Below are 22452 nucleotides of genomic sequence, written 5' to 3'. Positions count from 1 at the left end.
GGTACCACCCTGCCAGCTTCCTGGGCGGTGCCAGTGGCTGTGGTATGGGAGGGAGACGGGCTTGCGTGGGCTGGCCTAGGGCCCACGAGCTGAGGCACAGCGGTCTCCAAGGCACCAAGAAAACAAGCCCCAGGCCCCAGCTCCCCAGCACCCGGCAGCAGCGTCCTCGTGCGGGTCCAGCCACCATCGCCCCCCCCCCACCCCGGACCCAGAGTCTCGGTCCTGGCCGGGCCTCACCATGTAGCCTATACGGCCACAAACCGATGCTGCAGAACACCCCAGAGGGAGCGGCGGCAGGGGCCAGGCTGTGGGCCGGCCACGGTTTATTTCCAGAAGGGACCCTGGAGCTGCCCTTGGGCTCTGCAGTGCCCAGGTGGCTACAGGGCCGCGGTGGCGGCCACGGTCTCCTCCAGCTGCCGCAGAAGCTCCCCTGGCTGTGGCGAGAACATGCTGGTGTCCACTCTCTGGAAGTCGGGGTGGGCCACCACAGACGCCAGCACCTCGGCAATGCGGCCAACGTCGAAAGCAGCCTGCTGGGGGCCCAGGCCGGGGCTGGCGCCATCCGGCTCACCGGCGCTGAGTACAAGCAGCCTCCTCTCAGCGATGACCTTGAGGAAGTGGTAGAACTCCTCAAAGTTGATCCCGGAGCAGGACCTTAGGATGACCTGGGTCAGGGGAGAGACCCATGAGCCACTGCTCTCTGGGCGTTTTGGGCCAGCTTCTGCTGACCACAGACAGAGTCCAGGCTGCCAGGGACCCTCAGACATGGCCGGTCACCCAGGTGAGGGCTGATGACAGGGCAGACACGGGGGCAGGGAGGCAGTGGCAATCAGCAGCCTGGAGGCCAGGCCCCACCCCTGCCAACCTGCAGCCACACACCTGGCAGTGCTGGTGCCAGTCGGGCATGGAGTCCCGCCACTCGGCCACCTCCTGCTGCACGGCCCGCAGCTCCTGCTGGAGGAAGTGCCACATGCTGGCCAGGTTGCATCCGTTCACCCAGTTGTGGTTGAGAGAAATGGTGTCCTCCTGTGGGACGGGACAGGTCACATTGGCACCACCAGCCCCCGTGACTGTCCCCGCCCCAGTGCTTCCAGCCTCCTGTGCCCAAAAGGGGCCAGGAGGAGGCCGCTCAGCCTCCCACAGGCACAGAGGGGGCCGGAGCCGACTCACTGGGTCCACAAGGACTCCAGAGCAGGCCCCGAGGCCCCAGTGCCCAAGGAGGATGTGGCGCAGGGCCCAGGAGGCAACAGGGATGGCCGCAGGAGGAGGGACGCCGGCGCATGGGCGTGGGTGCTAGGGCTCAGGACCGCCAGGGCAGCTGGGGTCCGACCTACCAGGTTGTGGACTTGATGGTGCCAGCCGCTGGGCACAAATATCATCTCGCCGGCCTCCTGCGTGACCTCCAGGGGTGGGGCGCCGTGCGCCTGCAGGGAGGGGGCGGTCACATCGTAGGGTAGGGCACCCTGGCAGTCGCGCAGGGCTTCCTCCTGCCCTGGCGGGAATAGGAGCCACTTCTTCCTCCCGCAGATGTTGACAGACCAGCTGTAGGAGCGGAAGATGTCGGCGTGGAAGGGCGACCTGCGGCAGGGGCTGTGTTGGCGTTGCGGCACGGACCCCCCGCCCCTCCCCCGCCAGGGGCCCACTCACCAGCTGCCTGCCGGCCCCATGTACACGAAGCGGTAGTCGTCCAGGCCCCGGGCGTCCCAGTACTCGTTCAGCCAGTCGGAGGCGAAGTACTCGGGCAGGGAGAACACGTCCTCCGCCGAGGTGTCCCTGCGGGCGGCCAGGGCTGTGGGGGGGAGCCCCGTGCCCCCACCCCCACGGGGGCCACCTGCCGCTGCCAGGCTACCAGAACCACCCAGCTACCAGGGGATGCTGCCCCCCAGTGGACCGCAGGCAGCTCTGGGGTCCTGTGGCTGGGCGAGCCCCTGCAATGCCAGTGCATACTCTGGCTCCCCTGTTTGGGGCCACCTGCGGGCACACACCACGCATGGGGTGTCCTCTGTGCCCCACCTTCTCAAGCCCTTTTCCCCCCCGCACAGCGGCTGTGGGAGGCTCAGGTCCCAGCACCCACAGCCGCCTGGGGTGAGGACAGAGACAGTCACCAGGGCCCCACCGAGTGCCGCCCCAGGCCGCCTCCTAGTTTTTGTCTTTAGGGTGCCAGGTAAAATGTGGGGCACTGAGAACCGTTTCAGGGGCACAGGGCGGGGTTCCTGGGCAGATCTCCCCTCTCCCCACACGCCCGGCCATGCCCCTGCTCCTGCCAGACCAAGTCACTGTGCAGGTGCCGCTCCACCCTCGAGGGTCTCAGGGGCCGCAGAGCCCGGGTTCCAGTCTCAGCTGACGGTTCTGAACCCGGTTTCCACCTAAGTCACCCGATAACACCCCATTAGCTGAGTGACCCCGAGCGAGCCAGGGGCCTCGAGGCTCAAGTCCCGGGGCTGGCGGGAGACTCAGGGCCTAAGCAGCAACTGGGGGGGGGGGGGGCTGGAGAGGGAGCCGCGGACGGACAGGGAGAGGCGCGGCGGGGCCGCCGGCTCTGCGGGGGGCTGCGGGCCGGGAGGGGCGCCGCGCCCGGCCCCACCTGCACAGGTGCCAGTCCTTGAGGTAGAGGCAGCCGCGCGGGGAGGCGTAGCCGGCCCGGATGTGCTCCCTCCAGTAGCGCACGTACTCCCGAGGGGCATGTGCTCCTTGGGGTTCGCGTTGTACTCCCGGAGCCCGCAGTTCGCGACCGGCACGACCACGTCTCCTGCAAGGGGGGTCGGGCCTCAGCCGGCTCCCGCGGGGGCGCCCCAGGCCCCGCGCCCCGCCGCGCCCCGCGCGCCCCGCCGCGCCCCCGCGCCCGCGCCCCCCGCGCCCGCCGCGCCCCCGCCCCCCGCCGCGCCCCGCACCGTAGCGCCGCAGCAGGTGGTCGAAGTCGGGCGCGCCGGCGGGCGTGACCCAGCGGCGCCGGCTGCCCCAGCCGTCGGTGAAGGCGCGCGAGAAGACGCACGGCCGGTTGGGCAGCAGGTAGCCGCGGACGAAGGCGGCGTAGGGGAAGGCGGCCGGCTCGGCGATGAAGTCCACGCGCGGCGGGGCGGGCGCGGGCGCGGGGCCGGGCGGGCGCCCCCCCAGCGCGCGGAAGTGCGCCTCGGCCAGCGCGCGCGTCTCCCGGTCCATGCGGCCGCGCCCCCGCCGCCCCGGGGCCGGGCGGAACCGAGGGCGCGCGGCTCGCGTTGCCGCCCGAGCCCGGCGCGGCGCGGCCCCGCGCCTGCGCACTCCGCGCCGCCCGCCCCGCCCCCGCGCAGGCGCGCCGCGCGCCGCCGAGCCCCTCCCGCGGCGTCGGCCCCGGGGCTCGCGGTCGGCCCTCGCGCATCCTCAGGTGAGCGGCACCCCTAAAACCGCGACGGAACTGCGCCCCGAGCGCCGCCCGCGGCTGCGGCGGTGAGGATCGCTCCTTCTCCCCAGGCCCCAGGGCAAAGGGGTGGGGGTGACAAGGATGCACAGGGCCAGAGGCGGGGCCATGTGGGGGGCTGGGAGGGGAAGCTGGGACCGGGAGGGGTTGCTGGGGTACCTGGAGAACCTGGGACCGGGAGGGGTTGCTGGAGTACTTGGAGGGGGCGCTGGGGACCGGGAGGGGGAACTGGAGTACCAGGAGGGGGAGCTGGGGTACCTGGAGGGGGAGCTGGGGTTACCTGGAGGAGAAGCTGGGGTATCTGGAGGGAGAGCTGGGGCACCTAGAGAAGCTGGGGACCGAGAGGGGATGCTGAGGGTCCAGGAGGGGAAGCTGGGGCCCTGGGGCAGTGGTGGGGATGGGGAGGTATTGCTGGGGCCTGGAGCGGTATGGGGTGTACAGGAATACCTCTCTGCAGGGGTATTGGGGGAATAAGGGAGGGCGGGAAGTAGAGGTGTGGGGGTTGATGTGGACTTGAGCCCGGCTCCAGGCCTGAACTGGGTGGAGGTCTGTGGGTCACGTGGGCCAGGGTCTCCATCTGTCAGAAAAGTCCTGCCAGCACCCCGTCCACTGACCTGTGGGAAGAACACAAGCCCATTGCCCCATGACACATGCAGGGGCCCCGAGAGCAGATGGCGGACAGGCGTGCACCAGGCAGGCAGCAGCACAAAGCAGATGCGATGGCATCTGTGCGGCCCCGGACACGCGGCTCCAGCTCCAGGCTGGCAGTGGCGCTGGTTTGCCTCACTCCTGCCAAAGCGAGCGGAGGGGGCTGCCCCCTCCACGTCCCGGGAAGATGTGGGTTCTGGGTGTGTTGGGGCTCGGACCTTTGGAGCAGAGTTCGGGGCGGGGGCTGTTTCCAGGGGTGTAAAGTTTACCCACCCAGAAGAATCTGCAGTGGGGACAGCGGAGGGGGCTCCGGTAAGTGGGGAGCGCGGCTGTGCTGGTGAGGAAGCAGCGGGGGCACAAGGGTCTCTGTGGCCTTACCACAGCCGTCCTCACACACCTGGGCCTGGTGGCAGGCGGCGCCTTCAAACCGCCCCGCACCCAGGCTTGAGGGCAAGTGTGTGATCTTGCTCCTCCCACCCGCCTCTCCTATCCCACCTATCTCAGCTCACCCGGTTATGTCGGCTTTTGCTGCTTCGAGTTTTTTTGGAAAACTAACCAGGTGTCAGTGTCTGGCCTTGTAGCACACTCCTTAACGACTTGCTGTTGGTTGAGGCTGCGTACGTGCGGGGACCAGCGTGGGAAACTGCTCAGACCACCCAAGACCCAGGGCCTGTGCCCTGAGCTCTCCTTGGGAAAGGCCATGTCCATTAGGTAATTCCTGGGGGGGTTCCAGGATTCCAGCTCCGGAAACTACGAGTGAGACTAGGTCTCCAGAAAGGGGGGCCTCTGGCCAGCGGGAGCATGCGCCTCACGTCGGGGGCCCGGGCCCTGGACTGGCTGCTGCCCACGCAGCCACCCTCTGCTGTCAGCGCCTGGCAGCACCTGGCCTGGCTGGGGGCAGGCAGAGCTGGGCAGAGCGCAGGTGTCCATGTCACTGGAGCCCCTGGGCTTGGCCTGAGCACCCCGGGGACTGGCAGACCACCCCACTGCGAGGGCCCCTCTAGTGACCACCACACAGAAGAGCCAGAGAGGAAGTGGGGCTGGTAGGGTAAGGGGGCGCAGAGTCCCACCCTCTTTGGGAAAGGCAGTGGGGGCAAGTAGGACCTGGTGGTCTCGCAAGCCATATGGACAGGCTGTTCTGCAGACACCCCACACAGCCAGCCCAGCCTCCCAGGGTGTAAGTGGGCACATGGCGGGGGCAGGAGGTGACGGTAATGGAAAAGGCCAGCACCGAGACACTGCCCCACTGTTCTGACTGTGGCTGGAGTTACTGGAAGGTGTGTGAAACGGGGCTTGTTCTGTTACTTTGGAAATTAACTAAAAATAGGTGTTTACATGATGCTGAGTCTCGCTGGGCCACAAGGCTGCTGGAAGCGCAGAGAAGCCCGCTCTGCCGGCTGCAGGGCGTCCTCGGCGCCGTCCTGGAGACCAGCAGCCCCATTTCTAACAGGGCCCGGCCCCGGCCCCCAGTCAGGGGCAGCCAGCAGCCCATCACGGGGAGACAGGGGCTGCATGTTATATGGCCCGAGGACCTGGGGTGGGGGGAGGGCCCGTCCCCAGCGGGCATATCCCTGTCTGCACTCACTCGTGCTCACTGGGGCACCAGGATGGCCGCCCTGCCAGCCCAGGCCAGCTGGTCAGCAGGAAGCACCAATACGGGCGCTGACTACGGAGGCCCGAGGCCAGGTCAGCACCTGGGGCCAGGAGCTGCTAGATGGAGGGGCTTGTACCTGACCCGTGGCCCTGGCTCTGCCCGTGTCCACCCCTTGCATCAGCCATGCTGCTCAGCCTCGGCGGCAGCACTGGCCAGCCCCACCTGGTGTCACTGGCCATGCCTGGGGCCTTGGCAGGGCTCACACCCGCGGCCTCCCTGTTCTGCAGACACCCCACGGGCCAGCCGTGTGGACAAGGCCCAGTAGCCCTGGGGCGTGTTTCCCATCATAACCACAGTGTGGGCTGCAGTGAGGATGGGGAGACCCGGGTGGGACCCTGCTGTGGGGGCACCTGGGGCCAAGGCCTGCCTGGCACTCTGTGGCCACAAGGGCTGCCCAAGTGCACCCTTCAGGCTTTGTCCAGCCCTGGGACTGTATGAAGGGGCATTTCCTCCAGGAAATCGAGTGGAACAATGAACAGGAAGGGAGAATGGCAGGGACGCAATAGCAGGGTCACCGTAGGCAAGACGGCTCCTGGGGGGGGGCCGGGGCCGGCTTGCTGGGCATCCCAGTCTCCCCCATTGGCCATGGCCTGCAGCAGACCTGCTCCCAGGAGGGATGCTCTGGCAGGCTCTGGGACTTGGGGCTCTGGTTTGAGTCCCCACCCTCTCCCTCTGCTCAGCAAAAGGCCTTGCCCCACCTCCCTGGGGTGTCCTGAGAGCCTGGCCAGGCCGGGACCTGCCTCCCTTGGCCCTGGGGCCTGCCCAGCCCCCACTTGGGTCCCAGCACCTCCCACCCAAGGGAGAGGCACATCTTAGCCCCATCCACCCCGTCACTTGTGCTCTCTTCTCTGGGCAGAGGCTGCGGCAGGACCCGGAGCAGATGAGCGGAGACGTCTGCATCCGTGCCTGGCCGGGCTCCTACTATTGGGAGCCCGAGAAGCGATGGGTCCCGGGCACACTGGGGCTCACGCCATGTGTGCTAAGCTTCACAGCCAATGGAGCCAGAGACGCCCTGGTCAGCATTCCCCTTGCCAGCATCACCGAGATCAAGAAGGAGGCATCTCACTTCATCTTCAGCTCCGTCACCATCCTGGAGCAGGGTGGCACCAAGCACTGGTTCAGCGCCCTGCGGCCCAGCCGGGACACCGTGTTCAGCGTCCTGGAGCACTTCTGGAGGGAGCAGCTGCTGGCCCGGCCTGGGGCTGCTGCCAAGGCTGCACCCGCGACCAAGGGGCAGGAGCTGGTTGGCCTGATGGCCCGCTCGCAGCAGTGCCTGGAGCACGCGGCACGCGCCCTCCACCACCAGGGCCAGCAGCTCGACGGCGTGGCCCAAGGCCTGGACCAGATGGAGGCCAACCTGGACATGGCTGACAGGTGAGTGGGCTGGGGCCGGGTCGTCTCCTTTCCCACCAGCCCTGACAGGCCCCTGGAGCTTTCACGTGTTCACACAGCTGCGCAGGCCTGCCTTGGGGCACCAGGGAGGTCTGGGAATTACTTCAAAGGGACAAGAGGAAGCTCACGACGGTCGCACACCCTTTTGAAAAGGAAAAGCAGCTTCTCTGAGGCAAAGCGTTTCTGTGTGAAGAGCAGCCCTGCGCTCTGGGTCCGCGTGGCTCTTCCAGTTTGGGGATTTGGCTGCGGACACCCACATGCGGGCTGGGGGTGGGGAGGGGGGGAGAACGTGGCGCCAGCGCATTGATCCACACGCAGCACCTCTTCCCCTCACAACCACACCTCTTGCTTCCATACGTACCCAACAGTGGTGCTGCGGGGTCACAGGCAGATCTGCTTTTAAGTTCCGGGGCGGGGGGGACAGTCATTTCACAGCGGCTGTGTGGACCCCCGTGGCTGCCAGCAACGCTGGGCTCCCTTTCTTCTTCCCAGACTGCTCTTCGCACACACGCACCACCGCCTCGCTAGCTGCCTGCACACGCAGCTGCCACCCGCAGGGCCCGGAGGGTCTCCCTGACCTTGAGCCATGCTGGCGCCTTCCCGAGCACCTGGCGGCCATCGGGCACCTTCTTAGGAAAAGGGAGATGTGGGTCCTTGGCCGTATTCAGTTGGGTTTTCTTTAATGTGTTGGGTACAAGTGCCTCGTGCTGGTGTGACTCCAGACGTCTTCCCCGCCCTCCAGGGGCCTTTCCGCTGTCGGTTTCTACCTTGATGTGATGTCACATGCTAATTTTTGCTTTTGTTAGCCTGTTTTTGGTCAAATGGAAAAAAACTCTGCCGCGACAGCTGTCCCGGAGTGGACCTCGGCGTGTTCTTACCGTCCTGCGGCTGCAGGGCTCACATCCAGGTCTTTGACCCATTATGAGTTGACCCTTGTGAGTCCTTCCATCCTTTTGCACGTGGCTGCTGGGTGCTCCCGGCACCATTCAGCGCAGACACTGCCCACGTCCGCTGTGCGCCTCTGACTGCCTTGCCCGGCCAGTCACCGTGTGTGTTTATTTCTGGAATCTTTGTTCTGTTTCTGTGACATACAGAGCTGTTTTGTGCTAACGCCACACATTTTTGGATGCTGTCACTTCATGATAAACTTACTAATTGGGAGATGTGGTGCCTCCCTCCACCTTGGTTCTTCCTCAAGGTCACTCTCACTGTCTGGGATTCTTTGTGGTTCTATAAAACTTTTCAGGTCATTTATTTCTGTAGAAAATCACCATCGTGGGTTTGGTGAGGGTCACTTGGGGCCTCCTGCCTCACGGCATGGACTGGCCTCTGGCTGTCGTTGTCTTCCCTGTCCTTGCTGCTGTCTTATGGTTTTCAGTGTTTGGATCTCACACATTCTCAGCTCAGTTTATTCCTAGGTATTTTCTTCTTTTTTTATGCAATTGTAAGTGGAATGTTTTTTAAATTGTATTACTGGCAGCCCCATCATTTGTGTATGGAAATGGAATTGGCTTCATATCTGGCAAGTTTGCTGCATTTATTCTAATAGTTTCTGGTAGCGTCTCCAGGGCTCTGTACACAGCGTCGCATCATCTATAACTAGAGATGCTTATATTTCTCCTCTGCAATCCAGCTGCCTTTTCGTTCTTTTTCTTGCCTCATTGCTCGGGCTAGGCTTACGCCAGGAGCGGCAAGGCTGGGCGTGTAGGATTGAAAGTGCACGACTTAGCACCACCATCCTGCTTCTGATTTCAGAGGAAACTTTTCAGCTCCCCACGAAAGGCTGAGCATGAGGAGGCCAGCGGGGAGCTGAGCAGGAGGCTGAGCGGGGAGGCCAGCGGCTGAGCAAGCGTCTGCCGCATGCCCTCTTTACCCGCCTGTTCTCAGCGTGAACAGTGCTGGGACTTGTCCCATGCTTTTTCTGCGTCTGACAAGGCGATTCTGTGCCCGCCCACCACTCTGCTGGGGGTGCTGCGCTCCCGGCACTCCATCAGCCTGCCGGGCGTCTGCTTGCTCTTGAGTCTGCTTTGCCAATACTATGTCGCGGGACAGCGCAGCTGATTTTATCAGGGCTATTTCCTCTGGTTTTCTGGAGCGTTCTTGTCTGGTTTCCGGGTCTGGGTAACGCAGCTCATAGCTCCCCTCTGACCTGACAGCTCTAGCCGAGCCGCTTGGGGCTGGTTGCTGCTGCTTCTCCGAACGTTTGGTGACATTCACCAGCGACACCAGGTCCTGGGACTGTGTTTGTTGAGTAATTGTTACTTTTTGAGAACTTGCATTCTTTAATACGATTTCTATCTGTCCATTAATAGTCTCAGATGGTCATCGTCACCTTGCTTTCCTTTCACCCTTTAAACCTGACATTTGTGACTCCCTTGGACACTGTAACCTCTCAGAAGTTGTTACCTATCGATCCCACTTCTCAGGAACGGGTGCCCCTGATTCCTGTCTTCTGTGGATGGGTCACTGCCTTTGCTTGGCTCCTGGCATGTCTCATGCTTTTTGTTGGCCAACCAGACAGCCTTAGCAGCCCGGCCGGTCTCCCCCAGTGGTGTCGTGCTGTGACCCTGCAGCATCTCACTGCTTGTCCCTGGTGTCCCAGTGTCCCCACATGAGCAGGGCTCGGTGGACGCAGGTGCCGAGGAGGGGCTTGCTTGCCTGCCTTGGAAGAGGGTTGCCTTTGAGTCTGCACCAACATTGGCACCAGAGGGGGGATCTTGCTATTTTGTTTCTGGTCTTGGAGGGAAGACTGTGACTCCATCAACATCATGCATGTTGCTGTTTTTAAATTGTGTGTGTTTGGGTTTTTTCCCACAGGTATCTGAATTAAATGAGGAAATTTTCTTCTATTTTTGCTGCAAATTTTAACAGGAGTAAGTGTTGAATCTTCTCAACTTCTGGGTATTTTGTGATGATCATATCACTTTTTTCTACTTTTCTTTGTTTTTTAAGACTTATTGATGCATACAAGAACTTGGGTGCAGGCCAGAGGTATGGGGGGTGAGAAGACTCCCCAGAGACAGAGAGGGGAGCAGAGTAGGTGGATCTACTGAAATCCACTGCTGAAGGAAGCAGCGGGGAGACAGGAGAGGTCTGCTGTGCCATGTGGGTAGCTCCCTGGCGGGGGATGGACTCAGGCCGCAGTGGCTGGTGATAGCTCGATAGCGCTGAGACTTCACCCCTGCACCCCCAGGGAGGCCCCATTTTCTAGTGAGAGAACTTACTTTGTTTTCAAGTGTCAGACCAACCTTATCTCTGTCCCCAGCACCGACGTCATTTGCTATGCCGCCGGCCGCCCTGTCCGGGCGGTGCATGGTGCTCTCATCCGGTGCGGTGGGCTGGGCTCACTTTCCTGGTGAGGCCGCCCTGTGCGGGGCCTTTCTGTGTGCACTGGAGGAGTTTTCTTTTCTACCTTTTGAGTTTTTGCTGTGAAGTCGATTGTCATAGCCCAAAAGACTCTTCAGAGCTGCAGGGTCTTTCCGTTCATGGCATCGGTCATTTTCATTTTATTTTTTTCTTGATTCAGTGAGGGCTTTAATTCTTTTCAGTTACTTGAAAGAACCAAATTTTGGCTTTGTTCGTATTTTTTCTCTTTTCATTGTCATTTTTTTCCTTTCGTCTGCTTTGTTTGGGTGGAACTGATCGTGCTGAGGTCAGTCTTTATCGGCTCTCAGGCCCCGGGGCCGCGTCAGGGGCCACGTCCTCTCCGGGTTGCCAGCCACCGCTCCGCAAGCGCCCACCGTACACACGTCCCTGATTCCCTCTGCACTGCTTCACTTACACAACTAAGACATCCACATGTTTGCGGGCCGCCTAGGTTTCTGTTGTTAATTCTCTTTTAGATTGGCCAGAGGACATGACTTGTGTCCTTGCGACCCGTGAACTTTATTGAGGTTTGCTACGTTTCCTGGCGCCGGAGCACACCTGGGTAGGGCACCACCTGGGTACTGGCTCGCTGAGGACTGTTGCGCCAAGGCGCTGAGTGTCCAGAGCACCGGTGTTCTCACAGCTTTAGAGATAGTGACGTCTACAACCGCGTCTACTTAAGTAGACCTTTAAGTTTTTGTCGATTTTTGCTTAAGGAATTTTGACCTGGGGTAGCAGCTCCACACAGACTGGCTTTTCTGATGATCCTTTGGGATCCATGCCCTGCTACCCGGTGCCCTCCCACCCTGGCCACTCCTCTCCTTCCCAGAGTCGCGGGAACAGACGTGGCCGGCCCGTTTCTCCTCCGGGCTGCGGCCGGACCGTCAGGAGGAGCTGCCATCCTGGGTCTGCTTACCCTCAGCGGGGCGTGGAGCGCTGCGTCTGCCAGCGCCAGCTTCTGGTCTGCCTGCCCTTTGTCCCGTCTGGTCTTTGTTTCTTTGCTCTTCTGTCCCTGCTCCCGCACTTCCCCTCCTCTGCAGGCTATCAGGGTTTGTCTTCGGCACGGTTCCTCGGCGTGGGCCAGCGCATCAGGCCCCGGCCACAGCTGCTCCTCTGAGGTGCGCGGGGGGCCGCAGAAAGGGCTGTGTGGCCGCCCCAGCTGCCCAGAGCCTGACACCAGCATTGACCCGAGCCCGGGTCATGGGGTGGTTAGGGGGGGGGCGGGAAGAGAAGGTTCTGGCCTGAGGTGCTGGGCCAGCCCTGGAACTGCCGTCCTCCTGCTCTTAGCCTCTTGCTCCTTTCTGGAACATAAGGGGTAAGAGGCTGCAGCTCAAGGGCTGAGGTGAGCAGGACAGGGCTGCCCCAGACCGCACGGACAGCCTTTCCAGCCCATCGCTGAGGAGTTGACACACTCTGTCTGGCCGCCCAGGTTGCTGACAGAGCTGGAGGCTCCTGCTTGGCGGCCCTTTGGCTGCAGGCTCTGGAAGACGCCGGCGGACACGAAGCCCCAAGTTGGTGCCGCTGCGGTGAGCCCCGAAGCACACAGGAAGGCCGGGGTCCTGCTCAGCATCCCTGCGGTGGTTTCCCGTGGAGCAGAGGCCCAGGTGAGGCTAGGGCAGCTCATGGTCCTGGCGTCCGGGCTGGAGATCCACGACTCAACCTTCAAGCTCCTGCACAGGTTTGAAAGCAGCGACGTGGACGACATCCAGGTGCACACGCCCTACGAGGTCACTGTGCGCCAGCGCTGCCTTGGGAAGCCTGACGTATCCTACCGCCTGCTGTCCGCCAGGATGCCTGAGGCCATCCGTGCCCTCGGCCTGCAGTTCAGCCAGAAGATGGAGCTTCTGGGCCATGCCACAGAACTCTGGGGCCCCGGTGGCCCCTCCCCAAGAGAGCAGGGCTTCTCCACACACCAGGCAGGTGGGTGCCTTGTGCTGGGACCATGGTCAGCCAGGCGCCTGGCTGTGGGTGAGAAGGACCCTCCCCGCTTCCCTACCCCGGACAGGTGGGGCACTGAGGGGTGGGTGTGGGGGCGGGGGTGGACCTCCCAGTGGCCCTGCCTGCCGTGGTCCCCAGCCCTTGCTGGCCTGCCCACCCTCCAGGCATGCCCAGGCCTCTGAACCCCAGAGCTGTGCCTGGGGGGCTTGGGCACCTGGGGTGTCAGCTGTTCCACCCACTTCCTGGCTGGAGGGAGTGCTGCCCTGGCCCAGGGTCTGCACTTTCAGGAGGACCTGGTCCTGCCTCCACCCCAGAACCTGCTCAGCATGACCCCCCTTTCCATGCTGACGGGCCCCACATGGCCCAGCTGACGGGCAGAGCCATAGACATGCAACATGACTCCCGTTCACGGCACAACACCGGGCACGGGTGGCACACAGGGCTCCGGGGCAAGCACGTCTGCCAGGCCATGTCTGCCCCCCAGCCTGCTGGCCGGCCCCACCCCAGGGACACCTCTGCCTGCAGCTGGAAGACCCCCACGCCTGCAGGGGTGCGTGGAGCGCTGCATCTGCCAGCGCCAGCTTCTAGTCTGCCTGGTGGGGCCGCAGGTGGGGCCCAACACCCCACCCCCTGGGAGGCATGGCCTGGCCCCGCCTCTGTGTCTGGCTGTGTGCACTGCCCGCCCTCCAGGTGTGCCCAGGCCTGTGTTGGTTCCACTTTCTCACTCCTGGAAAAACTGCCATTGACAGTGAGATGGGAAAACCCGTCTCAGAAACGGCTCTGGCCCAGGGCCTGCCACCCCCACCCTGCGGCCCAGCTCTCAGCTGCAGCATCCTGGCCGCCTCCCCCCCAGCCCCCCCCGTGCCTCCCCCCAGCCATGGTTGGGCTTGTCGGCACGCTGACCTCATTGCAGCCTGAGGGTCTCAGTCGCGTACCAGGTGCTCTTTAGTCTTGCCCTCGGATCTTCTTCCTCTCCCAGGTCCACACATGTGCTGGACACTTGGCCCTCGAGGGCTGCAGAGGGACCAGTCCTCCTGGGCATGGCTGCGCAGGGTGCGGGGCACAGCTGGCTGGGGCCCTGCCATCCCGGGGCCGCCCACCGGGGCGGGGGCTGGCAGGGCTGCGGAGGAGCCAGACACCACCCGGTAGCCTGGCTTTTGGGCGGCCCTGGGCCCCCAGCTGGGCTCAGCCAGCGGGAGGGCGCCTTCAGAAGCGTGGCTGGAGAGTGCTGGCTCCTGGTGCAGCTCCACAGCCTGTGGGGGCTGCTAGCCACAGGCCTTCCATCATCTCCCTCCTGTGACAGCTGCTCCTGGCCCTGCCCGGTGCCCCCCAGAACTTCCCGCAGCAGCGGGCCTAGGGCTGGACGGATTGCTGCGTCCCGGCCTGCGTGTCTGCCCCGGGCCTCAGGAGGCCAGGCCGCCCTGCCCGGGTGCAGCGACCGGCGCTCTGGTCAGGGGCCTGGTGACGCGGCAGGGCCCGCCTCAGCGTGGAGCTGCAGCTGGAACTTGGGCGACGCCACAGCCAGAGTGTGGCCACCAGGGGGCGGCCGCACGACGCGGAGTTCACCTCCAGCCCTTTCCGCGAGAACTTTCCAGAGAGCCGGTGCTGCTGGCCCAGGGGTCTCAGGAGCAGGATGAGCAGGTGGCATCTGCCCTGTATGGCAGCAGCTGCAGGCGGTCTTCTCCCTGGATGGACAGCGCCTGTCAGAGCTGCGGCTGCGGAGAGGCTCGGGTCTGCGGAGAGGTGGCACCTGCATCCCATGCCCGCCTGCCTGCCCAAAGGGCGATGTCACCCTCCTTGTCAGAGCTGGGGCATGCGTCCCTTCCCGCCTTTCCCTCGGGCTCAGGCGCCTCTGGGCGGTGGCAGCTCCGGCCCTGTCCCGGGCCTTGAGGTGGCAGGCAGGTGGGCCCCTGCTCTGGCCTCCGCAGTCTCCTGACCACAGGGGCTGGGGGGGTAGGGAGGGAGGCCCTGAGGGACACATCCTGGCTGTTGTCTGTGGGGTTCTGGCCTCTGCACCGCCCCATGTGCTGCTGCCCCGAGAGGCTCCTCAGGCGGAGCCCTGGCCGCCCTGTGCATGGTGGGGGCCCTGGCCTCTGCTGCTCTGCCCCATGTCTGCCAGCGGGTGGCTGTGCAGGGCGCCCCGCAGGCTATCGAAGCAGATGAGGGTGCCGTGCTGAGGGCTAGTGGCTCCTTCTGGCCTGCATAGCCCAACCAGGCCAGCCCTGTGGTCAGCCGTGCTCGGAGGGGACGCTACTTGGCGGGACTCTTTGAGAGAGCAGGGAGGGTGTGGAGGTGTCGTGTGGAGGTCGCAGCCCCGTCCCCTATGCAGCTAAAGCTGAGGGCAGCCAGGAGGAGCCCTGAGTGCAGCGGGGGTGCTGGGAGGGGCATCGCTGCCCTTGGCCGCACCCAAGGGAGCAGCTGGAGTTGGCTCTTCAAATAAAGGACAGGTGGCCCGAGGGAGGGGCCGAGCCACCTGGTCCTGGCCGTTGCTGCCACGGTCTCAGCCGCCCCCGCTGCAGGTGCCTGGCCGGCGAGCCAGGGGAGGGTGAGCAGGTGTCATGCTGGGCTCTTCAATCTTTAAAGTGAGGCCCTGGGGTGAGGGGCTTTCTCCCTGACCCGGACTGCGCTGCTGAGCCCGTGGCACTGGCCCAGGGGCGCAGAGGCTTTGGGAAGGTGACGCTGTGTGGCGCTGTGCTTTCCAGCATCCAGGCCGCAGGACAGCGCGTGGACCCCAGCCAGCCGGGAGGGCGGGCAGCTGCAGCTCCAGGCCGGGGAGCCTCCCGTCTCAGAGAGGGACGCCCAGGAACTGAGTCAGGTGAGTCTGCGCCCCGTCCCCGCCCAGCCCCTGGCCGCTGCTGGCGCGTGTGGCCGAGCTGGGCCTCACGGCCCTGATGGCCATGCCCTCTTGCCTCCCGCGTCGCTTCTGAGCCACGCGACGGCTTTTGTTTTCCTTAAAGATAACTTTTGCAGCAAATGCCTGGATGTCTCCCTCCCAGCGCCCCATGTGGCGAAGGCGCGCTCCGGGTACTGCCGGCCGGAGGGACCCCGACGGCCACCCCTCCACACACACACACACACCCCTCCGCCCCGTGCCCATCCCCTTCCTCTGTAACTGGGTGGGGAGATGGCTGCGAAGTGCCAGCTGCTGGGGCCCTGCAGTCTGAGTCTCCGGCCTCGGTTTCCCTGCGGCCACGGGGTGGGCTCGGCGCTGGGTGGCGGGGCAGGGCTGGCTGGCGGGGGAGGCCCCCCACCCACTCCAGCCAGGCCTGGCCCCGAGGGCAGTCGCGCCCTGGCCAGGATGCGGCGCCAGGAGCCCCGCCCCCATCCGCGGGCGGGCCACGGCCTCCTGGGGACACGCCGGTTCTGGGGGGCTGGGCGTGGGGCCCTTCCCTGCCGGCCGCCTGCACGCAGCGGTGGGGGGCGCCTGGGTCTGCAAGGCCGCACTGGGTGGGGCCGCAGTCGGCCTTCCCGCAGGGAGAGCGGGTTTCACAAGAGATTGTCTTTTTGAGGTAAAACACATGTTTCCTATTTAGGCAAGAATTCTGAGCTGTGCAGATGAAGCTCAAGCGTAAGAAGGAATGAGTTAAATTTCTGGGGAAAACAAAAATGCAAGAAAATCCCCATCACTCAGCTTGTGGTTTCTGTTGCAAATGCTATTACAGCCGCTCTGTGGAGACGCGTCCTGGAGACCCGGCTGCAGGCGGGGCCGCAGGAGGATGCACCCTCGCCAGGGGCAGCCGCATGCGGCGGCCAGGCCGGCCAGGCCACAGCTGGCCCCGTCTGCGCTGCCCGCTGTGGGCCTGGCAGAGGGGCTGGAGGGGAGCTGTTCCCCAGCGGGTCTGGCAGGGCCGGGGCTTGCGTCCGGCCGCGGGGCTGGCTCTGCAGTGTGGCAGGTCAGTGGCAGGCTGCCCCAGTCCTCCGTCTGGCCATGTGTTGGGTCTCTCGATGCTGCGCCACTTCCCAGGAAGGTCCCCGGGCACGGTCCAGGCAGCACTGGTGGCGAGGCCTGCACACACCCTCCCCTTCCCGACGGCCTTATCCCAGCAGCGCCCAGAGCGGGTATGGCGCCATCTCCACTCAGGGCTCTGAGGCCAGGCCAGGGGTCAGCGAGGAGCAGGGTCGGTGTGTTGGGGTGTCCCTCTGAATCACCAGCCAGGGCTCCCAACACCGTCTCCCGTGTCGGCTCCCAAGGCTCAACTGACAGAGGAGGCCGAGTAAGCGGGAGGGACCCGCAGCCAGCCACACTCTCGGTATTCCAGCCGGACACATGGCCCTGACGGCCTCAGGCAAGGTCCAGGGCAGCCGCCAGCTCCTCCCGGCCTCATCTCCTCTGCAGAAGAGCCAGGGCGCAGGCGGGCGTCCCACTGTGCTGTCGGCCAGTCGGCGCCACTGTCCTCCGGTCCTCATTAGTCCCTGTCTCACGTCCTGGCTGTCACCAGCGTCCCAGGCAGCCTGTGGTCCGGGCTGGAAGTCAGTCTGTGTATGTCTCAGCATGAGTTGCAAGATGGGCGCTGTCCATCCGCCCCTGTGCGTCCTCCGGCCTTCTGCCACCCGGACTGTGCACGGTTGTGGGGAGCCTGGCCCCATCGTACCTGTGGCCTCTGGCTGTGGCCAAGGCGCTGTATGCAGGACTGCGGGGGACTCGCTGGCAGTGAGGCCCAGGCCTGCCTGCACCCCACATGCTCCCTCCCCCACCAAGCACCACCACCCCCAGCCCCGGCCTGCGCCCTGCAGCAGGGCCTATCTCTCCAAATGTCCTCCTCCTGGGGGCGCTGCCCACGGCCCGAGGGGGATTTTCCCCAGGACACTGCAGGGCCTCCTGAGAAGACTGTCCTCTCCAGCTGCTGTCCGTGGGCCCCAGAGTGCAGTGGAGAGATGACGGGAGCACAGGATGGTTGGGGGTGGGGGGCAGACCGTGGCCGAATGTTCTCTGCGGCCTCCGGGGCCTCAGCTTGCTGGAAGCCAGACGTCCTCTCCCTTCCCCGCGCACGTTAGCAGCCCGAGCTGCAGAGCCGCCCGCAGCTGCAGACAGCTTGATTTACGCCAGCTCTGCCCTTAAATGGTTGCTAATTTCTCACTGCAAGAAAACGCGTGGTTTTCGGTGCATCAGCTGGACGGCGAGGCCGGGCAGACAGCCCACCGGGCTGTGCTCTGTCCGGGCCTGTGCAGGCGCAGCCGGTGTCCTCGTGAGGCTCAGGCTCGGAGCCCAGTGATTTCTCGCACTTGCGCTGTCCACACATGCCGGCAGCCTGAGTGGGGCCGGACACCCCCGACCATGACCGCGGCCCACGCCTCCTGGTCCTGCCTGAGGTTTCGGCCAGCCCTGGCCGGCACCTGTGCCCCACCGGGGCTGCTGCCTGAACGCTGGCCGCGCATGTCGCTCTTCCCAGGGCGCGTGTGCTCCACCCGTCTCTTCCCCAGCAGCTCGCACTTCTGAGCCCGGGGCTTCCTGGGAGGGGGTGCGCAGCTGGCTTCAGGCTCACTCTGGGGGGGTGGGGGTGGGGGCCTGCGGTCTGACTCGGCCGGACGCCTGGGGCAGGCGGCGCAGGGGCGCAGTGACTGGACGGCTGGCGATCCCGGCCACAGGGCCTGGCCAGACTCCACGTTCCCTGTTCTTTCCGTCGCAGGCTCGTGGGACATCAGCGCTGCCCACGGGTGCGCCTGCCCCATGAGCTGCAGCCGCCCGGGCCTCTAAGCCGGGGTGGTTCCCGGCCATGCCACTGCACACGAGCCTCGCTGGCGTCCTCGCTGTTCCCATGGCCTCGGAGACGGCCTCCCGCTGGGCCTGGGAACCCTCCCTGGGGAGATGGGCCGCAGCGTGGGGCTGTTGTGGAAAGCAGCCCGGGCCACTGACCACGTGTGTCCAAGGTGGTCCCCGCGAGAGGCGCCTTCAGGGACAGGTGGCTCCGCTCCCGGGCCCCTCAAGGCTGACCGGAGGCGCCGCAGCGGCTTGGGGCGTGTGCGGACACCACACTTGCCATTTCTACCTTTCCAGCATGGAGACATCACCTGGCTCGTGGCCCCTGGCGCCGGCGCCCAACCTGGGCGGCCTGGCCCGTCAGTCTGCCCCTCGAGGCCTGCGCCGCCTCCCAGGGCCAGGGACAGGGCTTGTCACACCAGACGCAATGCCGGGAGGTCTGCATTGGGGGCAGCTCACATTGCTGGGGCCCTGTAAACAGGCAGCAGAACCACATGTGCTCCCCAGGGCACCCTCTGTCTCCCTGACTGCTGGGGGCTGCACCGCGGCCACCCAAGCACCGCCGCTGACTAGAGCCGTGAGCTTGCGCGGCCAGTGGGGTGAGGATGCAGCTCGAGCCCGCCCGGTCCTGGGGGACCCTCACACCAGCACAGGCCGGCTCTTATGTCGATGGCCGTCAGGAGGGCGTGGCCGGCAGCCCTGCTGACGTGCGGGAGGCGCGTCACCGCTTTGGGGCCTCGGCCAGGTGAGGTCACCCGTACCCCTCCTGAGCCGGCTGACCCCACGGCGTACTTTCCGGAGCCCCATCCAGCTTTTAAGTGACTCAGCGACGGGGTTTCCACCAGCTCCCGGCGGCCTGGCAAGGCCCGTCCAGCCCGCCCCCACCCAGGCAGCCGCGCGCGAGAGCGCAGATGACCTCAGGCTCCCGCCCCTGCACCTCCCGTTTCCACAGCCTGTTCACGTCTGGGCCTCCCCGGAGCCTCGCCACCCGCCCTCCCCCAGCAGCCTGTGCCTACTCCGGCAGACGTGGTCCTGGGCCTGAGGGGCGTGGAGACACCCTGCGGGCGGGGCCTCCTCCGCTCACAGGAGCTGCGGGGCACGCAGGCAGGGCAGGGCTCGGAGGCAGCCTTCTGGACCCAGGCGTCTCTGGAGGGTGGCCTGTCCCTTCCCTGCAACACAGCCTGGAAGCGACGTGGGTGGGTGGTGCGCAGGGCTGGCAGACCTGGTCCTCACTCATCCCCTTACAGTCCCCCTCCGTCCTGAGTGCAAGCTGGCACAGCGGCACTCCCGCGCATCCCCGGAGGAACTGCAGCGACCCCTGTGCGAGTCACAGGCGGCCGAAGTGCCGCGCCCACTTTCCCGCGCTGTGGGTCACCCAGGCTCAGGCCAGGGCCTGCCGCCCTCCGCGCCGGGTGCACCTGGCTGCGGCCAGTCCTCAGGCGGTCAGCAGCCCAGCGCCTACCCCCACGGGCACCCCCAGCCCGGGTGGAGGCACCTCCCTCGCCTGCCCCAGCCCACCCCACCCTCTAGCGAGCTCGCCAGGGTCCTTCAGAGGTTCTGTTTTCGCCCTTTGGAAAAGTCTCTTGATGGCTGTGTCTCACCTAGATCCTGAGGCAGCTGAGGGGCCTGGCCTTGGCCGCGGAGACGGAGCTAGAGAGGCAGGACGAGGCCCTGGACGGCATCGCAACGGCCGTGGACCGTGCCACCGTGACCATCGACAAGCATAACCGCCGCATGAAGAGACTGACCTAGAGGCAGGGGTGGGGAGGCCTCCTTCACCCAGGCCGGGGAGATGGGCGGGCGAAGGCCCCGGGAAATGGCCTGCGGGCAAGGGGCGGTGAGGCTGGGGCGGCAGCCCAGCCCCACATGCCTGGTGTCCGCCCCCCCAGGGGTCTGAGCCTGCAGGGTGGCCCCTGCTCCCACGCTCTGTCCCCCTTTCCTCGCATGGACAGGCCTGTTTCTTGTCAACTTGCAGCTGCAGGTGAGTCTGGCACACCCCTAGTCGCCCCGTGACACCAGAGATGCGCTCCCAGCCCAGCTTTCTGCCCGGCTCAAAGCCAGCTGGTCTTGCACGTGGCCCGTGTCCTCAAAGGCCAGCAGGGGGTGCCCTTCGAGTCGCTTAGAAGACAGCGAGGCTGCTTTCTGCCTGGCCCTGGGTCCCGCGGGCCCCAGGAGGGTGTAGCTGAGGGGCGCAAAGCCTGTCCTCAGAGAGCCGGCCCCACTGAGGCCTCGCTGGTCCCGACAGCACGCGGCCAGGACAAGTCCTGGGGTGCCCAGAGCACATCCAGGAGGGTCCTGCCGTGGCTGCATCACCCCAGGACCCTCCTCAGCCACACACCTGTGGGCTGGGGCGCCTGCACCTGAGGCCGCCTGACTTCAGTCCTGGCCTTGACTGCCAGGCTGCACCCTGAGGTCGGGTGTGAGCCTGAGTCCCTCGGGCCAGGCCATGGCGCTGACCATCCCACAAGACACCGAATCGGCCTCCTTCAGGCTCCCCACCCTGGGTGGGGTGATTACACTCTGGAATCTGCCTGTGGGGCCTGCTGGGTTCTCAGTGCCCCAACCAGAAGTGTCCCCTACCCTGCAGAACTGGGCCCTGCTGTCCGTGGGGACAGTCCGTGGGAACTGTCCCCAACCGGACCTTCTCCCCAGCCCTGGCCGCTACAGTCCTGTCCACTTCGCTGCACCACAGGCCCTTTTCTCTGCACCCGGGGTGGTGGGCACCCAGCCCCAGTCAGACAGCAGGGAGACCCTCCCCGTAGACCCCCACACACGTCCACTCGCTGAGCTCCCGCCGGGCCAGGGCAGCTCTGCCACCCAGCAGCCAGAACCAGGCGGGCCACCCTCCGCCTGCTCCAAGCCCCAGGGCAGCGCTGTGGCCAGTCCAGCTGGGGGCAAGAGGCCATGAAGCCCAGGGGTGGGGTTCACTTCCCCAGGTCGGGGGCGGGGGGTGGGGAGGCTGCTGAGACTGCGCCGCTGGGCGCGAGCCCTGTTCAGTCCGAGAGAGACTAGGGTAGCCCTCGCGGTCAGGTGCGATGGCAGCTCTGCACGCGGGGACAGCGGCAGACAACGCAGCAGGGGCCAGCGAGGGCTCCGAGGGGCCACTCGGGGAGGCAGGCGGGCGGGGGCGGCGGCCAGCAGGCGAGGGCCCATGGACTTGGCTCTTCTGGCTTGGGCCCAGACACCCTGCCACCCCTGAGCTGCAGACAACACCTGTCCCAGCTGGCGGCGGCCCGCAGACCTGCCGCTCGGACTCGCGAGGCATGGACACTGCCAGGCCCACTGTAGGGGGCTAGCCGGCTCCCCATGGGCTGCTGGCCTTGGAGCCGGGTGCGGGAGGCGGGGCGGGTGGCTCCCGATAAAAGCACCTGGGAAGTGTGTCCCGTGTCACGGCTTGTCCTTCCTGCCTTTCTTCCCCAGCACGGGCCCTGGGGTACAGGGGCACCGCGCTTCCCTCCCATCCCGAGTGGTGGCCCGAGGCCGCAGCACGTGGCCTCCCCCTGCCCTGGTGCCTCCAGGTGCCCCTGTCCTGGCCAGGAGGCTCTACACCATCACTCTGGAGGCCCAAACTGGTGCACAGAAGCTTCAGGGGAGAAGAAACCCACTTCCGCACACCCCTGGGGCCCCACAGCACTCTGCAGCCCACTGCGCGGGGCTTTGGGGTGTGGTTTTGGCACAGGCCTCCTAGGGGCGGCTGCACTGGGGGGAGGCCCGGCCTCGCAGGGAGCTGAATGGGCGGGCCGGCCTGTTGGGAGTGACTCGCACAAGGCGAGGGGCCATAGGCAGGGCCTCGGCCAGGGTGACCCTAGGGCCCCACCCACTGACCCACCTGCGGGGGCTCAGACACTGGCCCCGGCCTGGAGCCGCGCGCACGGCTGCCACCTTCCAGACCTCCACAAGGCCCGCAGCTGACTCGGTTGCTCTGGGCTGAGGCCGAGGACCCTGCGAGCTATGAGCTCCCCTGCCCAGGAGGGGGCTTCTGAGAGCCCCTCCACCCTTGCTCGCAGGTCACGGGCAGGACGGTCTGGGGGTCAGCCCCAGGAGCCCATCAGCAGAGAACGGCCGGGTCGTGGGGCTGCCGCGGAGGGGCAGAAGCTCTGCCTGGAGGGCCTGGGGGCACTGGATGGGGTGGCTGCGAGGGAGGTTGGGAGGGAGTGTCTCCTTGGGGGCATCTGGGGGTCCCCGAGGCCGCCTCTGGAGAGCTGGAGCCCGAGGTGGGCGGGAAGGCTGGAGAGGCAGCCGGGGCGCAGCACCCCCCCCCAGTGGAATGTGGGGCAGGGGTGGCAGCAGTGATGCCTGGGGCCCCGACCTGCCTGTCCACGGGAGCCACACGCTCCCCTCGTGCGCCCACCTGGGGAGGGC

General features: G+C 65.6%; 2 protein-coding genes across 6 annotated transcripts; one reads left to right on the top strand and one right to left on the bottom strand.

Moving 5' to 3' along the window:
* Positions 1 to 207: 207 nt before the first annotated feature.
* Positions 208 to 3159, bottom strand: JMJD4 (jumonji domain containing 4). Its single transcript, XM_037500108.1, is given in 7 exon segments — positions 208 to 665; positions 880 to 1026; positions 1335 to 1578; positions 1648 to 1773; positions 2585 to 2678; positions 2681 to 2749; positions 2892 to 3159. Coding segments are annotated over 7 exon segments (1236 nt in total). The 3' UTR covers positions 208 to 377.
* Positions 3160 to 3315: 156 nt separating this feature from the next.
* Positions 3316 to 21839, top strand: SNAP47 (synaptosome associated protein 47). Of its 5 annotated transcripts, XM_037499274.2 has the most exons (6): positions 3328 to 3361; positions 6553 to 7070; positions 11884 to 12374; positions 15095 to 15207; positions 15350 to 15416; positions 15926 to 16114. In XM_037499274.2, exons 2-6 carry the CDS (start codon positions 6577 to 6579, stop codon positions 15949 to 15951), a joined length of 1191 nt encoding a protein of 396 aa, XP_037355171.1. In that variant the 5' UTR covers positions 3328 to 3361; positions 6553 to 6576; the 3' UTR covers positions 15952 to 16114. The 5 variants fall into 5 exon arrangements, with proteins under 5 accessions (XP_037355172.1, XP_037355171.1, XP_054547189.1 ...); XM_037499275.2 differs by lacking the exons at positions 15350 to 15416; positions 15926 to 16114 and adding an exon at positions 19696 to 21839 and having other exon boundaries at positions 3316 to 3361; XM_054691214.1 differs by lacking the exon at positions 15350 to 15416.
* The last annotated feature ends 613 nt before the right edge of the window (positions 21840 to 22452 follow it).

This window comes from Talpa occidentalis, unplaced genomic scaffold (genome assembly GCF_014898055.3).
Source record: "Talpa occidentalis isolate TD23 unplaced genomic scaffold, MPIMG_talOcc4v2.1 talOcc4.9, whole genome shotgun sequence".
Lineage (NCBI taxonomy): Eukaryota > Metazoa > Chordata > Mammalia > Eulipotyphla > Talpidae > Talpa > Talpa occidentalis.
The sequence above is the reverse complement of the archived record's forward strand: the minus strand, read 5'-3'. Positions and strand labels throughout refer to the sequence as shown.

Bases quoted from the DNA above. Each gene is read 5' to 3' on its own strand.
- SNAP47 (XM_037499275.2), top strand. From the start codon at position 6,577: ATGAGCGGAGACGTCTGCATCCGTGCCTGGCCGGGCTCCTACTATTGG. The intron at 12,375-15,094 runs GTGGGTGCCTTG...TGTGCTTTCCAG, and splicing joins CTTCTCCACACACCAGGCAG to CATCCAGGCCGCAGGACAGC. The intron at 15,208-19,695 runs GTGAGTCTGCGC...TGTCTCACCTAG, and splicing joins ACGCCCAGGAACTGAGTCAG to ATCCTGAGGCAGCTGAGGGG.